At 37.4% G+C, this 18424-nt stretch overlaps 1 protein-coding gene across 3 annotated transcripts in view; it reads left to right on the top strand.

Moving 5' to 3' along the window:
* PRDM5 (PR/SET domain 5) overlaps nt 1-18424 on the top strand; it is a 218744-nt gene that overhangs the window by 109733 nt on the left and 90587 nt on the right. For all 3 annotated transcript variants that reach the window (XM_003271327.3, XM_003271328.3, XM_012507638.2), the window contains 2 exons: nt 7368-7452; nt 8689-8846. In XM_003271327.3, coding sequence (XP_003271375.1) covers nt 7368-7452; nt 8689-8846 — 243 coding nt within the window. The remainder of the gene's footprint in view (nt 1-7367; nt 7453-8688; nt 8847-18424) is intronic.

The following is an 18424-nucleotide window of genomic DNA, read 5'->3' on the forward strand; positions in this document are numbered from 1 at the left end:
AGGTTTGTCCACGATCAGATGGTTGTAGATGTGCGGTATTATTTCTGAGGTCTCTGTTCTGTTCCATTGGTCTATAGATCTGTTTTTATACCAGTACTGTGCTGTTTTGGTTACTGTAGCCTTGTAGTGTAGTTTGAAGTCAGGTAGCGTGATGCCTCCAGCTTTGTTCTTTTTGCTTAGCATTGTCTTGGCAATGTGGGCTCTTTTTTGGTTCCATATGAACTTTCAAGTAGTTTTTTCCAATTCTGTGAAGAAAGTCATTAGTAGCTTGATGGGGATGGCATTGAATCTAGAAATTACCTTGGGCAGTATGGCCATTTTCACAATATTGATTCTTCCTATCCATGAGCGTGGAATGTTCTTCCATTTGTTTGTGTCCTCTTTTATTTCATTGAGCAGTGGTTTGTAGTTCTCCTTGAAGAGGTTCTTCACATCCCTTGTAAGTTGGATTCCTAGGTATTTTATTCTCTTTGAAGCAATTGTGAATGGGAGTTCACTCATGATTTGGCTCTCTGTTTGTCTGTGATTGGTGTATAAGAATGTTTGTGATTTTTGCACATTGATTTTGTATCCTGAGACTGCTGAAGTTGCTTATCAGCTTAAGGAGATTTTGGGCTGAGACGAGGGGGTTTTCTAGATATACAATCATGTCATCTGCAAACAGGGACAATTTGACTTCCTCTTTTTCTAATCGAATACCCTTTATTTTTTTCTCCTGTCTGATTGCCCTGGCCAGAACTTCCAACCCTATGTTGAATAGAAGAGGTGAGAGAGGGCATCCCTGTCTTATGCCAGTTTTCAAAGGGAATGCTTCCAGTTTTTACCCACTCAGTATGATATTGGCTGTGTGTTTGTTACAAAAAGCTCTTATTATTTTGAGATACGTCCCATCAATACCTAATTTATTGAGAGTTTTTAGCATGAAGGGTTGTTGAATTTTGTCAAAGGCCTTTTCTGCATCTATTGAGATAATCATGTGGTTTTTGTCTTTGATTCTGTTTATATACTGGATTGTTTTTTGATTTGTATATGTTGAACCAGACTTACATCCCAGGGATGAAGCCCACTTGATCATGGTGGATAAGCTTTTTGATGTGCTGCTGGATTCAATTTGCCAGTATTTTATCAAGGATTTTTGCATCGATGTTCATCAGGGATATTGGTCTAAAATTCTCTTTTTTTGTTGTGTCTCTGCCAGGCTTTGGTATCAGGATGATGCTGGCCTCACAAAATGAGGGAGGATTCCCTCTTTTTCTATTGATTGGGATAGTTTCAGAAGGAATGGTACCAGCTCCTCCTTGTACCTCTGGTAGAATTTGGCTGTGAATCCATCTGGTCCTGGACTTTTTTTGGTTGGTAGGCTATTAATTATTGCCTCAATTTCAGAGCCTGTTACTGGTCTATTCAGGGATTCACCTTTGTCCTGGTTTAGTCTTGAGATGGTGTATGTGTCGAGGAATTTATCCATTTCTTCTAGATTTTCTAGTTTATTTGTGTAGAGATGTTTGTAGTATTCTCTGATGGTAGTTTGTATTTCTGTGGGATCAGTGGTGATATCCCCTTTATCATTTTTTATTGCATCTATTTGATTCTTCTCTCTTTTCTTCTTTATTAGTCTTGTTAGCAGTCTATCAGTTTTGTTGATCTTCTCAAAAAACCAGCTCCTGGATTCATTGATTTTTTGAAGGTTTTTTTGTGTCTCTGTTTCCTTCAGTTCTGCTCTGATTTTAGTTATTTCTAGCCTTCTGCTAGCTTTTGAATGTGTTTGTTCTTGCTTCTCTAGTTCCTTTAATTGTGATGTTAGGTTGTCAATTTGAGATCTTTCCTGCTTTCTCTTGTGGGCATTTAGTGCTATAAATTTCCCTCTACACACTGCTTTAAATGTGTCCCAGAGATTCTGGTATGTTGTGTCTTTGTTCTCGTTGGTTTCAAAGAACATCTTTATTTCTGCCTTCATTTCGTTATGTACCCAGTAGTCATTCAGGAGCAGGTTGTTCAGTTTCCATGTAGTTGAGCAGTTTTGAGTGAGTTTCTTAATCCTGAGTTCTAGTTTGATTGCACTGTGATCTGCGAGACAGTTTGTTACAATTTCTATTCTTTTACATTTGCTGAGGAGTGCTTTACTTCCAACTATGTGGTCAATTTTGGAATAAGTGCGATGTGGTACTGAGAAGAATGTGTATTCTGTTGATTTGGGGTGGGGAGTTCTGTAGATGTCTATTAGGTCCACTTGGTGCAGAGCTGAGTTCAATTCCTGGATATCCTTTTTAACTATCTGTCTCGTTGATCTGTCTAATGTTGACAGTGGGGTGTTAAAGTCTCCCATTATTATTGTATGGGAGTCTAAATCTCTTTGTAGGTCTCTAAGGACTTGCTTTATGAAACTGGGTGCTCCTGTATTGGGTGCATATATATTTAGGATAGTTAGATCTTCTCGTTGAATTGATCCCGTTATTGTTATGTAATGGCTTTCTTTTTCTCCTTTGATCTTTGTTGGTTTAAAGTCTGTTTTATCAGAGACTAGGATTGCAACCCCTGCCTTTTTTTGTTTTCCATTTGCTTGGTAGATCTTCCTCCATCCCTTTATTTTGAGCCTATGTTTGACTCTGCACATGAGATGGGTCTCCTGAATATGGCACACTGATGGGTGTTGACTCTTTATCCAGTTTGCCAGTCTGTGTCTTTTAATTGGAGCATTTAGCCCATTTACATTTAAGGTTAATATTGTTATGTGTGAATTTGATCCTGTCGTTATGATGTTAGCTGGTTATTTTGCTCGTTAGTTGATGCAGTTTCTTCCTAGCATCGATGGTCTTTACAATTTGGCATGTTTTTGCAGTGGCTGGTACTGGTTGTTCCTTTCCATGTTTAGTGCTTCCTTCAGGAGCTCTTGTAGGGCAGGCGTGGTGGCGACAAAATCTCAGCCTTTGCTTGTCTGTAAAGGATTTTATTTCTCCTTCACTTATGAAGCTTAGTTTGGCTGGATATGAAATTCTGGGTTGACAATTCTTTTCTTTAAGAATGTTGAATATTGGCCCCCACTCTCTTCTGGCTTGTAGAGTTTCTGCCGAGAGATCCGCTGTTAGTCTGGTGGGCTTTCCTTTGTGGGTAACCCGACCCTTCTCTCTGGCTGCCCTTAACATTTTTTCCTTCATTTCAACTTTGGTGAATCTTACAATTATTTGTCTTGGAGTTGCTCTTCTTGAGGAGTATCTTTGTGGTGTGTCTGTATTTCCTGAATTTGAATGTTGGCCTGCCTTGCTAGGTTGGGTAAGTTCTCCTGGATAATATCCTGCAGAGTGTTTTCCATCTTGGTCCCATTCTCCCTGTCACTTTCAGGTACACCAATCAGACGTAGGTTTGGTCTTTTCACATAGTCCCATATTTCTTGGAGGCTTTGTTCGTTTCTTTTTACTCTTTTTTCTCTAAACTTCTCTTCTCACTTCATTTCATTCATTTGATCTTCAATCACTGATACCCTTTCTTCCAGCTGATCAAATCGGCTACTGAAGCTTGTGCATTTGTCATGTAGTTATCGTGCCATGGTTTTCTGCTCCATCAGGTCATTTAAGGACGTCTCTACACTGGTTATTCTAGTTAGCCATTAGTCTAATCTTTTTTCAAGGCTTTTAGCTTCTTTGCAATGGGTTTGAACTTCTTCCTTTAGCTCGGAGAAGTTTGATCATCTGAAGCCTTTTTCTCTCAACTTGTCAAAGTCATTCTCCATCCAGCTTTGTTCCGTTGCTGGCAAGGAGCTGCGTTCCTTTGGAGTGGGAGAGGTGCTCTGATTTTTAGAATTTTCAGCTTTTCTGCTATGTTTTTTCCCCATCTTTGTGGTTTTATCTACCTTTGGTCTTTGATGATGGTGACGTACAGATGGGGTTTTGGTGTGGATGTCGTTTCTGTCTGTTAGTTTTCCTTGTAACAGTCAGGACCCTCAGCTGCAGGTCTGTTGTAGTTTGCTGGAGGTCCACTCCAGACCCTGTTTGCCTGGGTATCAGCAGCGGAGGCTGCAGAACAGCAAATATTGCTGAACAGCAAATGTTGCTGCCTGATGGTTCCTCTGGAAGTTTCATCTCAGAGGGGTACCTGACCATGTGGGGTGTCAGTCTGCCCCTACTGGGGGGTGCCTTCCAGTTAGCCTACTTGGGGGTCAGGCACCCACTTCAGGAGGCAGTGTGTCCGTTCTTAGATCTCCAGCTGTGTGCTGGGAGAACCACTACTCACTTCAAAGCTGTCAGACTGGGACATTTAAGTCTGCAGAGGTTTCTGCTGCCTTTTGTTCATCTATGCCCTGTCCCCAGACGTGGAGCCTACAGAGGCAGGCAGGCCTCCTTGAGCTGTGGTGGACTCCACCCAGTTCGAGCTTCCTGGCCGCTTTGTGTACCTACTTAAGCCTCAGCAATAGCAGGCACCCCTCCCCTAGTCTCGCTGCCACCTTGCAGATCGATCTCAGACTGCTGTGCTAGCAATGAGCAAGGCTCCGTGGGTGTGGGTCCCTCCGAGTCAGGTGCGGGATATAATCTCTTGGTGTGCTGTTTGCTAAGATCGTTGGATAAACGCCTTATTAGGGTGGGAATGACCCAATTTTCCAGGTGCCATCTGTCACAGCTTCCCTTGGCTAGGAAAGGGAATTCCCTGACCCCTTGCGCTTCCCGGGTGAGGTGATCCCTCACCCTGCTACGGTTCATGCTCGGTGGGCTGCAGCCACTGTCCGACAAGCCCCAGTGAGATGAACCCAGTACCTCAGTTGGAAATGCAGAAATCACCCCATCTTCTGAGTCGCTCACACTGGGAGCTGTAGACTGGAGCTGTTCCTATTTGGTTATCTTGGAACCGCTCTCTTTATTAAGCATTTTAAGGAATTTTGAACATGGCTTTAGCTTGAATTTTTTAGTATGAATGAGATAGTCAATGCAAAAATGCTTTAATGTATAGTCGATGTTCCCTTTATAATTTTGGGAATATCAGTTCAATTCAACCTTGAAAAATGTTTCATGTTGAAGCCATGAGAATTAAGAAGTGAACAATATTTCACTTAAAAATGAAACAAGTGAACAATGTTTCATTTAACAATTTCCATTTTATATGTGGATGAATAATTTTTATAATTTTATATATCAATAGAAATTAAACGTTAAAAATGATAACAAACGTTTTCATTTATATATGACTCAGAAGGTATGACATCTCTTTAGAGTATCTTGTTTGTCATTATAAAATTATATATTATATATTACAGAAACATGGAGTTTAAGAATATAAATCTGCTCTTACTATCTTTATATAAACACTACAAATCATATCATTGGTCCTCAAACATAGGTATTTAACTGAAGCCACTGTGGAAGTCTTTGATGATTGAAGAGGCTGCCTTTAACATGCCTCAGGCTGGAAGTTTTTTTGTGTGCTATGGAGCACTGGCATTCCAAACACTTGTGCAGGTGGTCATAGAGATCCCACATGCTTTCTAAAGGAACTCTTTGGATTCTAGATATCCCCTCATAGATGCCATTGCATCTAAGCAGGGGAGATAAGTCAGACTCTTGTGGAATGACGTATTTTGGCTTCTGCCTTGTTTCTCCACTTTTTCCCTGCTTTACATAACTGAATTTAATGACTCGCCAAGAGTCAGACCTGACAGAAGCAGAGGCTGGTTGGCAGCCTTCGACCTGCCACGTGCTTGGGCATTGAATTAAGCCATGGGCTGCAGGCCTGGGATCTGTCAGCCTTGCCCCTGCATCTGTTTCCCTGCCTTGAGGCCTTCTATGGCCATTTAGATCAAGAGAACCATTTATCAGGGGCCAGCTGAGTCCTCCACTCATTACTCATGTGCTGTACCAGTTCAGGGACTTTTGCCTAGATCTTTCACTCTGCACTGTTGTTCCTAGTTATTCTGCAGGGACACTGTCTTGGCTTCTTGCACAAGGGCCTTTACTTCTCTGGGGTTTAGTATTGTGAGCTGGACTTTTAATGAGGTTGAAACAAAAACATGACTTCACCACAACCATTTTTGAATATTCAACAACATAGTGTGATGCTGTTGTTCATTGGGATGATCAACATTTCTAATATAATATGATATGTAATACATTTCTTTTAGAATTGAATACATTGTTTCTGAAAAACTAGACTTTTACTTTTCATGCCACCTATCCAGTTTCTCTGTGTTAGTGTCTGGGAGGGAAATAACTAATTTAATATTCAATTTTAATATTTATATTAGCCAATTGTTTACTAAAGTTATATCCCCTCTTATTGTATTTTTAAAATACATTTTATTCTGTATACTTAAGTTATACAACATAATGTCATGAGATACACGTATAGTTAAAATGATTATTTTAGTGAAATAAATTAATGCATCCATTATCTCACATAGTTACCCATTTTTTCTCCTGTGGCAAGAGCAACTATAATCTATTCACTTAGCAAAAATCCAGAATGTAATACGCTATTATCAATTGTAATCTTCGTGTTATACATTAGATCTTTAGAGTTATTCATCCTGCATATCTGCTACTTTGGATCCTTTGACTAGATTTCCTCATTTTAAAAATTGTGGTCCTCCTGTCATGTGAGACTTTTTTTTTTTTTTTGATAGAGTCTCACTCTGTCACCCATGCTGAAATGCAATAGTATGAACACAGCTCACTGAAGCCTCGACTTCCCAGGTTCAAACAATCGTCCTGCTTCAGCCTCCTGTGTAGCTGGGACCACAGACGTATGTCACCACACCTGGCTATTTTTTTAAATTTTTTGTAGGGACGAGGTCTCACTTTGTTGTCCAGGCTGGTCTCGAACTCCTGGGCTCAAGCAGTCCTCTTGCCTTGGCCTCCCAAAGTGCTGGGATTACAAATGTGAGCCACTGCATCTGGCTCATGTGAAACTTCTATTGTGAACTAAATGCTTTTCAGAATCCTGTAACTTCTGATCTTTTACTGTAATTAATGTTGCACTCTCTACTATGTATATTTAAGTTTCAAATATTGTCGGCTACTGTAAAGGGAATATTATTAACTGCATGCTACATATTTCCAAGTCTAAATTTGTGCATAACAGAAGAGTTATTATATATTAGATATAATTTTTACAGAGTTTAAATTTAATATGTACTAAATAGGACAGCTGTATTACATTTTTAAGGACTATGAATATTATATCTCCAATGATATTTTTTACTACATAACTTATGTCCACTGAATTTTCAGTGTATTTAGGTTAGTGTGAACAAATTAGGGCTGAATTGTAATATATAGTTTGGGTATTGCAGTGGCAGCTGTTCACATATTTACACTTTTGCTTGAGAGCTGTGTAATTTACTAGGCTTTGACAGTTGATTTAACTGTCTATTTAACCTTTTGCAGATTCATGAGATATTTGATTGTCAAGAATGTATGAAGAAATTTATTTCAGCTAATCAGCTAAAACGTCATATGATCACCCACTCAGGTAAACTATATACATTTTTGGTTATAGTGATATCATTACAAAATAATTACATTGTCACTTTTTATAAACTCTAAGAGTAGTAATCAGGGGCCTTAGCTATGAATTCTACTTTGGACATTTACTAGTCATGTGATTCTGAACAAGTTATTTAATTCTCTAGACCTCAGTTTATTTACAGAGCAAAGGTGCTTAGAGTAAATGATATTGAAGATCTTCAGAATCACCATGTAATTTGTCACTTACTCCTCCTTGAGCCTCAGTTTCTTTATTCTTCATTTGTGAAATGGGATACTGGTGCCTACCCTTCAAATTAGCTGCGAAGATTAAATGAGATCATTTAGGTACTGTGCTAGCATAGTGTCTGACATTTAGTAGATATTCAAAAATTGTAATTCTTGCATTTCTAGATACTTTTACATTCTAGCTAAGTTACTAATAAATGTTAGTAAGAAGTCTATAAATACATTTTGAGTATGTAAGTTTTTAAAGCGGTAGTTTCATTTAAGCAAGTCTTAGGAATAGGTCTGTTTTACTAATGCAGATTAAAAAAATCAGCTCTGAAAATAATTTTTACTTTGTGGAGTCTCTAGAGTTTAAGATATCTGTAATTTGAGGCGATTGAAGTTGGAATGTTTTTGAATATGCACGTTGTTGATACATATGAATATTTTAGTAAATTAAAATCAGATCAAAACCTGTTATCTTTTAGGTATGCTTTATTTGATACATATTATATATTTTTTATTTAGGTGTCAATGTTATATGGATATTGCATAAATATGGACTTTACATACCAATGTAAATATCTGGTTCCTGCTGAGCATTGGAAGCTCTGCCTCCATGAGGCCTTTGTGGCCCTGGGGGGAGGCAGCTCTGTTCTTTACCTCCATCCCTGTCAGGTCACTTTCTGCATTTGGGGCCCTGACCCTGATTTAAACTGTCACATATCAGCATGGTTTTCATCTGGAAATAGGATTCTTTCCTTGAATGTAAACCTTTTCTTTATATCTAAGCTACTTTAAAAATTCAAAATATGTCAGTAAGAGAACAAGCTAATATTTCATTTAGGAGTAGACACATTTATGTGTCTATTTTGTGGATGGTAGATGTTTTTTAGTTGTTTGACCATCCTTTAGTTTTCTTACCATAAGAAGTAATATAAGGTAAGGGTGTTTTCTCTTTTATCCTTTACCTTTATATAGATATGAGATTGTCTCCACTCATTTTTTTTAATAGAAAAACGACCCTATAATTGCGAGATTTGTAATAAGTCTTTCAAGAGGCTTGATCAAGTGGGTGCTCACAAAGTAATACACAGCGAAGACAAACCTTACAAATGCAAACTTTGTGGAAAGGGATTTGCCCACAGAAATGTTTACAAGAATCATAAGAAGGTAAAAGCTTATTAATATTATTATTATTTTTTATGAATTTGCTGCTGTGATTTTCAATTTTTATCTTTTGATGAAGCTTTTGTACATCTGGGGCCTACTGTACATAATGCAACAACTAGAGAAGATCACTCACCTGGGCCACAACCCCTCACAGCCTCCTTCCTGTCTTCCATTCTCTTTTGAAACTGTCCTTATAAGCAGACTGCCTAGTTTTTCTTAACACCGCTATTAGATTAATTTTATGGGGTTTACTAATTGCGAAGTCTTTATTCTCTTCCTTATTTCCATAAACTTTGATGTTTTTATTTACATTAGCTTTTTGAAATTCTCTTCATCCTTGGGATCCTTGTAGTTTGCTCTGCTAGGTATTCTGCCAATTTCTCTGAACATTTTTGACTTCCTTTCCCCTCAGGAGGTTATTCTGGATCCTTTGCCTGTGAACCTCTTCTGTGTTCTCTCTCCTTAAGAAATGTCAACTACATCCATGACTTCTGCTATCAACGCCATACTGATGAATTCCAAATGATTTATTTTCTTTAATCCCAAGTTTCAGACTCACATTTATAACTGGGTATCTTTTCGACATAATGAATTCAGCATGCCCCAGAATGGTTTTTTCATTCTCTTTGCCAAAGATAGCTTCTCTTTTGGAGTTTCCTCTTTCTCTTAATGACAAAAGCGTGTAATTATCCTAGTCTCTTTATTCAGTATTGGTCCCTTTATAAAATTAGAAGCCAAATATAAAGACTCCACCCTTTACATTATCTCATCACTTTCACAGTCATCCCTTCCTTTACCATTCCAACATCCTGATTATTTCTCCTCTGGATTCCTTTAATACTCATCTAATTAGGCTTATCACTTCCTGCTGCAATCCATCCTACGAGGCAAATCATCCCAAAACATCACTCTGGTATATCACTCTCATACTCTAATATTAAAAGTAGATTGCAAGTGGCTACATATGTAATAGTATGTACACCTTCACCTGTCATTCAGAGTTCTCTACGTCATGACCTCAGCCTACTTCTCCAGCTTTTTATCCTTTTATCTGCATTAACCATATCTAAAACAACTAAATATTTGCCTTCCTTCTGTGTGACCTCTCTACCTTCCTCTTTCTCTTCAAGTTATTAATATAATGTCCTAGTTTCTTCTGTTGATTTTGGTTTACATTTCTTATACTTTACCTTTGCTCAAGTTCTTGTTTCAGAATGTATCATGTAGATAATACATCATGCTTGAATTGAATTCAGGAAAATTGTCCAAAGATATTCAACATCTTAGAAATGCATGTAAAAACATTTTTGTGAAATACAAAATACTTGCTTATTGATTTTAGTTGATGTATTATAGCATGCTGTTAAATAACATGTATATGAGCTTTTAAAAATAATTTGTTATTTTTCAGTTATTATACTCTATGGGGATTATAATTATTATAATATTTATGGGATACTTCCAACGACTTCATTTTATCTCTTTTGAAATCATTTAAAAATTATGATACCAATTTCAACTTTAGCCCAAAAATAGAAAGAAAAAGGCAGATTTACCAAAGAATAAACAGTGTTGATTATAGTGTCTTAAATTGTCTTTGCCTAATTTCTTCTTTACCATCTTTATGTTTACCTCAAGCATTGTACATTCGGGGCAGGACTGCATTCATTACTGCTGATTTGGAATTACATGACTGTAAAAAATTATCTGGCTAGTTCCTGTTTAGTCTCTGGAACCCTCTTATTCCTTTCTTTGATGAAACTGATCTATCCGCATTTATGAGTTTTTCACAGTTTGGCTCATGTTATATGCCATATGGGAATTTGGCACAGGATCTTTGCACCATCTCTCATACTTTAAGCCATAAATCATATAAAAGTAATAATGATGTATTGGGAAGCATAGAAACAATGATGCCTGTAATTTCCAAACTGGAAAGCACATTCAATCCTTCTGCACTAGACAAATGTATTCCTTACTGTGTTATGATCCTAGCATATATTTGGCATTGTTACATGAAAATACCTGAAATATTCTCCAAGAATCATGTAAAAACAGAAGATAAACCTTTTCTTCCATCATAATCATTAGTGGCTATTTGGGAAACATAAAAGTAAGGATATTCCACAGAAATCAGAAAAAAACATTAAAAGTCAGTGTGATCTTTACCTTTTAGTATGCTCAAGGGTTATTACTTTAAATTAATTAATTATTCTTTTGTTTTTTGAGAATATAATATATACATTTTTATTATACTTATTTGAGTTATTTTGGGTTGGTTCTTTCTTAACATTTAGACTTGCTTGAAAAATGGAATATTATTTTTCATTGTGATTATGATAGCATATACAGAAATTTTATTTATTTTTATTTTTTGAAATAGAGTCTCACTCTGTCACTCAGGCTGGAGTGCAGTGGCGCAATCTTGGCTCACTGCAATCTCTGCCTCCCAGGTTCAAGTGATTCTTGTGTCTCAGCCTTCCAAGTAGCTGGGACTACAGGCGTGTGCCACCATGCCTGGCTAATTTTTGTATTTTTAATAGAGACAGGGTTTCACCCTATTGGCCAGGCTGGTCTAGAACTCCTGACCTCAAGCAATCTGCCTGCTTCGGCCTCCCGAAGTGCTGGGATTACAGGCGAGAGCCACAGTGCCTGGCCAGCATATAGAGAAATTTTGAAGGGGTGGTTTTTATTTTGAAAATTTAGTTACTCATTTATTTCATCATCTTTCCAGTTATATGGGTTCAATAGGTTACCTTTTCTTCTTCATTTTTTCTGACAATCATTTGATCTGAATTACAGTTGTATTTTAGGATCTAGCTAAAAAATCTCATTTATCTCAATTCACATATACTTTGATTCTTTAAATCAAAATTGAACCAGCGTTTCAGAGCCAGAGGAGACAGAAACCATTCAATTATTCTTCACCCTCCATTGTGTTCCCTGTCATATATAATGCAAAGCAAAATTTGGGTAAGTTGTACAGTGCTTCCCTCCTCCTGCTGTAGGATACATGTTTAGATGTACTGAACCATCTTGGATCCTAGAGCTGGCACTACTTACTTGATGACGGAAGTGAGTATGGAGGGGTTTTGCCCTCATGAAGTCACAAACAAGCTCCTAGGGGACAGGTGTGTGTCTATTCAAAAAAAGGATCTTTTTTCCTGACCCTTTACTTAGCCTTCCAGGGATGAAACTTTAGAGGCTTATGAGGAAATCTAGTCACAACTTCTCCTGGAATAATTCCACTGGGCCTTAATGTCTCATCAAGTATTTTTCAAATTCTGGGCCATGACTGCTGTGTAGGTCTTGAAATCAATTTACTGAGTGATGACTGGCCATTAAAAAATAGAATAGAAGGCTGGGTGTGGTGGCTCATGCCTTTAATCCCAGCACTTTGGGAGGACAAGGATCCACTGAGGTCCGGAGTTCGAGACCAGCCTGGCCAACATGGCAAAATGCCATCTCTACTAAAAATACAAAAAAATTAGCTGGGTGTCGTGATGCATGCCTGTAGTCCCAGCTACTCAGGAGGCTGAGGCAGGAGAATCACTTGAATCCGGGAGGTGGAGGTTGCAGTGAGCCAAGATTGTGCTACTGCACTCCAGCCTGAGCAACAGAGCGAAACTCCGTCTTAAAAAAAAAAAAAAAGAGTAGAAAATATAAAGGGTCATTCAATAAAATAATACGTGTGTTTGTGTGTGCTTGTGTGTGTGCCTGTGTGTGTGTTTGTGTGTGTGTGTCTGTGTGTGTGTGTGTGTGTGTGTGTGTTACATTTTGGAGTCAGAATTATTTATTTGGTCATAGTCAAGCAATTTAAAAGGCAATACAGTTCACTCTTTGCCTGGTATAAATTTTATTAGACCTTAAAGAAAGTAACAAGTTTCTCTCTAAAAATATCATGGATTAGAATCTAAAACCAAAACATACGGTGTAAATTTAACATAGTAAAAAAAAAAAGTTCTTGAAAATTTCCTGGAAAGATGTCATCTTGAAGACTAGGTGATGTTCACTCAACAGTTAGAGCACAGCCACTCTTTCCTTTAGCTTTTGCATGAGATTACTCTTCAGTGATGCTGCAGGAGAGGTAGTACCCATTCATTTAAGATGTTGCTATATTGTACAAAATCACCTATCTTTGTATGCTAGAAGCACATTCACAATGAGCTGCGCACATTATGAGGGACATGCAGGATTTGAATCTGACAGAAGGAACCACAGATACAGGTCATTATCTAAAGTTTATTTAGCTAATGGCAAATTGCTTGCCTTATTTTAATTGTTCTTTTTCTTAAGTGGATGATGAGATAGCAATGTACAATTTAAAACAATATTTTTTACTTATTTTTTTTCTTTATTGAAGCATAACGACAAGTGAAATTTGTATATGTTTATGGTGTACAATGTAATGTTTATATATATATACACACACATTGTGAAATGATTACCACCTAATTAATGTATTCATTACTCACACATGTTATCTTTTTTGTAGTTAAAATATCCAAAATCTACTCTGTTAATTTTAAGTGCTCTCACTACAGAAAAAGGATAAGCATGTGAAATAATGGATATGTTAATTAGCTTGATTTAGCCATTTCACTAAACATTATGTCATACACCATATAGATACAATTTTTATTTGTCAATTAAAATAAATAAATACAATGAAGAAGATCTACTTTCTTAGCAATCTTCAAGTATACAATACATTATTACTAAATGTAGCCACAATGCTATACTACAGTGGTCCCCAACTTTCTTGATGCCAGGACCAGTGTTGGGTGGGGGATGGTTTCAGGATGATTCAAGTGCATTATATTTATTATGCACTTTATTTCTATTATTATTACATTGTAAAATGTAATGAAATAATTATACAACTCACCATAATGTAGAATCAGTGGGAGCCCTCAGCTTGTTTTCCTGCAACTAGATGGTCCCATCTAGGGATGATGAGAGACAGTGACAGATCATCAGGCATTAGATTCTCATAAGAAGCATGCAACCTACATCCCTTGCGTGCACATTTCACAATAGGATTCGCGCTCCTGTGAGAATCTAATGCTGCCACTGATCTCGCAGGAGGTGGGGCTCAGGTGGTAATGTGAGTGATGGGGAGTGGCTGTAAATACAGATGAAGCTTCACTCACTTGCCCGCTACTCACCTCCTGCTGTGTGGCCTGGTTCCTAACAGGCTATGTGCTGATATTGTGGGGTTGGGTAATTCTGCTGTAGCAGGGTTGGGAACCCCCTGCTGTAGTATACATCTCTAGAACTTACTTATCCTGTGTAACTGAAACTTTGTATCCCTTGACCAACATCTTCCCATTCCTCCCTTCCCCTGCCCCTTACCTCTACTCCTAGTTCCCGGCAACCACCATTCTACTCTCTGCTTCTGTGTGTTCAGCCTTTTTAGATTCCACATGTAAGTGAGATCATGCAGTATTTGTCTTTCTGTGCCTGGCTTATTTCACTTATCATAATGTCCTCCATGTTCATTAATGTTGCCAAAAATGACAGGATTTCTTTCTTTTTTAAGGCTGAATAGTATTACATTGTGTCTATATACCACATTTTCTTTATCCATTCATCTGTCAATGGACTCTTAGGTTGTTTTTATATCCTGGCTTTTACGCAATGAACATGAGAGTGTAGGTGTCTCTTTGACAAACTGATTTCACTTTCTTTGAAGATGTACCCAGAAGTGGGACTGCTGCATCATATGGTAGTCCTATTTTTAACTTTTTCAGAAACTTCCATACTGTTTTCTATAATGGATATGCTAATTTACATTTCAACCAACAGTAAACAGGGGTTCCAGTATTTCTTGCCTTTTTAGTAGATATCTTATGAAAATAACTTTAAAATCATACATGCATGTCTGGTAGTCAGTTTTGGAACTCGAGTTGCGAACCTTCCCAACAGCTACCTTCTCCTGCCTGTCATGGTTTCAGTCCCCGCACCAGTGGAGTGACTTTCCTCAATATAGTAAAAACTGTACACATTATTTGTACAATTTTTTGTTAATTATTAGCACATGTACCAATATATATGAAGGCCAATGATCCTAACTGGAGGATATTTTGTAGACTGAGGAAAACACAATTTTTATCTTTATTATAATGCCTTTGACATACTTTCGGTCACAGTTTGTAATGGGTTTGCAAATAGAAGATTAGAGATGAGATGGTGAGTGTCTTCAGTTTAAGCTGCTATAACAAAATACCTTGGGCTGGGTGGTTGAAACAACAAACATTTATTTCTCACAGTTCTGGAGGCTGGATAATGTAAGATCAAGGTGCTGGCAAATCTAGTATCTAGTGAGGGCCCACTTCTTGATTTGCAGATGACTGTCTTCTTGTGTCCTCACATGAGGGAGAAAAAGGGAGTGCAAGCTCTCCTATCTCTTCTGATAAGGGCACTAATACAGTTCACAAAGCGTCCACCCTTAGAACCTAATTACTTCCTAGAGGTCCCACCTCCTAATACCATCACATTGGGGGTTAAGACGCAACATATGAATTTTGGTGGGACACAAACATTGAGTCCACAGCAGTGAGAGTTGGTGGTGGTTGGGTGGCAGAGCCAGGGGTTGAGGGTAAGAATTGGAAAAGGTGGGCATTGGAATGGAAAAGAGAGAATGAGATGTCACTCAGTGTCCTGAGGCTGAGAAGAGATTTCAAAGTATTAGATCAGACAGGAAGTTTTCAAGGGAAGTATTCTACCATAGAAGGCACCTCCTTCATATCTCTTGTAAAATCTTTAGTAACATTTGCATTTCACACTAATGTTTTTGTGTAAGAGGAAGTTCTTTTAGGTGAGTTTGGAGAAGAACAGAGTTCCAGCTGCCCATCTGGGAGGTAAGTATATTTAAAAGTAACTGGTACTATGACACATATGTATCATTCAGGAACCTACTTCTTTGCCTTAACATATGATTTGCAGGGAGGTTTATGTTAGTTCATATAAATCTACCCATTTTTTTTGTAACCACTGCTATTTTGAACAATAGTGCAGTGAACATCCTTTTATATAAAACTTTATAACTATGCTAAGAGTATTTTTGTGCATAGATCTCAGGTGTGGAATTTCTGGGTCAAATAGGAAGTCTACTTTATGTTTAGATGCTCCTACCCATTGCCTTCTGAAAAGCTCTACTTTCTCTTAACAGTATATAAAATGCCCTTTTACTCTTCACCAGCATTTCATTTTGTTAGTCTTCTATTTTCAGTCTGAGAATTAAAAAGTGATTCTCATTACAGTTTATCAGTGATGAGTAAAATTGTATGTGTGTGTTTTTCGTTTTTTTTTTTTTTTTTTTTTTTTTTTTTTTTGACATGGTCTTGCTCTATCACCCAGGCTGGAGTGCAGTGGCACGATCTCCACTCACTGCAGCCTCCACCTCCCAGGCTCAAGCAGTCTTCCACCTCAGCCTCCCGAGTAGTGCACACCACCACGCTTGGCTAAATCTAACTATCCATCCACCTGTGTTTTTATTTATCTTTCCTGACCCAATATTCACCAAATATTTGGAATCCTATTACCATTTTAGTATCCGTAAAAATTCTACAGATTTATGTTATGTAGAAAACTATGTCCTATTCAGGAACTGGCTTTAATATTTATAGAACGTGATTTTTTTCATAGGACTAAAATTGCTCCCTTGTTGTTTGTCTCTTTGAACTTTAGGAATCTTTACGTATTTCTTTATAGATGGTACATAAATCTCAATTTAAAAAAATTACCAATTTATTTAGCCATCCTGCCTAGAAAACAAGTTATCTACTAGAGGAGCTAGTATAGTTACTGAGAGTTGTTACATATGAGTTATTTATATTAGGCTGCCTATTTTTATGCAGAAAATTCTCCTGTACAATAACTGTGATGAGTGTGAAAACTGTATCTTCATGAGTGAAGCTACAGGTGTATGTTATCTGGATAGTTCTGTGAAGCCACACGGTTGTCATTTCCATCTATTTCAGGAGCTGCACTGTAGAGGAGAGAATACACTTGTTCGGCACACTCTAAGTTAGCTGTAATAAGTGGTAGCTGTTGTAAAAAGGCTTAACTTTTCAGTTAATGGTCAAGTCAGCCAGCCTAGGAGGTCATGTGTTTGTTCAAAGCAGTGTTTGTGAGAAGCATCCTTAATTAGAGACATGAGTTATGGCTCTTACCAGTGTCGTTGAGGGGAAAGTTTCCTGACTTGGAATCTATGTTACTACCTTCCATAGTTTCATCTGAAAATCTGTGGTTATTTCTTCTCTTAGCAACTTCCTTTTGCCCTAATCAGGATTGTGGGGACTCAGTAGTTGGCTCCCTGGCATTATGGCTTCGTACTGATGGATTTGTGGCTTTGAAGCAGTGGGAAGGTTGGACTTGGCTCTGCAAGACTATAGTTATGTAGGGACATCACCTAAATTTCATGCTTTTAACTTCTCTATGTGGAGTGAGCTACTCATTTCTCTACTGAGCTTAAAGTAACTGACTTCTTCAATATCTCTCCAGTTTCAATTTATTTTTGTGAGGAGGAGTACTTTTCAAGAAGCCAGTTATAAATTTGACAGTAAAAATTTAATCCACAGACCTTGTAAACATCCAGATGACATGTATTTTATGTAGCTTTAGCTTTATTGTGTGGCCCACTGGGATGGTAATGTGCTGTGACATGAAACCTGAGTCTTCAATAATAAAACTCTATAAAAATAATCATTCTAGCAAACATACCTCTAGAATATTTTCTCCAAATTTATTTTATCTTTAGTTGTTTCTTCTAATTTTAATGTAGTTTTATTGGTTTGCACATATCCCAAAGAAGAAATACCATTACCAAGAAATACTTTTACCATGGAGTAATATATATTGTTGATAGTCAGTGTATAATTTTTAATTATAAATGGTCCTTTAATTGTAAATGGTCCTCACTTTCATTTTATTCTCATGGAATTAATATTTGATCTGTGTGGCTAGAAATGTATTAATAAGTAATGTACATTATGCCAGAAACCTTCTGAAGCATTTTTGAGACATTCTAGTAGGTGTTATAAATAGTGCAACAGATTTTATGTATTTTTTATATCTGCAAAAGTGTTGGTATATAAAAAGATATATTTCATAGTACTTGTTCATGGACTAATTCATTTGTTACATTGGCAGATGTTGGTGTCATCAGTGACTTGGCATACAAATGGGATGTTCTACAGAACATCGCAGGGTTATTAAGTATCATTTGATCAATAAATCAGTGAAAAGCTTGGCATTCTTTAGAGGTGAAAAATTGAAGGAGAAGCACCTTTAGAAAAGCTTAATTTCATCTGATACTTGTAAAATATATCTTGGAGACAGAGGTTCTCTATTTGCAACAGGCAAGCATCTTACTGTGCCTTGCTTAAATTAGGTGGCTTCTCAATGTCTTCCAGTTGATTGAATGCATGGGTTCTCTGCCATCCCAACCCAGATGGTGGCATTGGCATCCTTCTTGACAAAAGTATTTATTCACCTGGCTATGTACAGACATCTTACTACTTAAAATATGCCATTGGCTTTAGGCCAATATCTAGATGTTGTGGCTTTGGTTA

This window comes from Nomascus leucogenys, chromosome 7b (assembly GCF_006542625.1).
Source record: "Nomascus leucogenys isolate Asia chromosome 7b, Asia_NLE_v1, whole genome shotgun sequence".
Taxonomy (NCBI): domain Eukaryota; kingdom Metazoa; phylum Chordata; class Mammalia; order Primates; family Hylobatidae; genus Nomascus; species Nomascus leucogenys.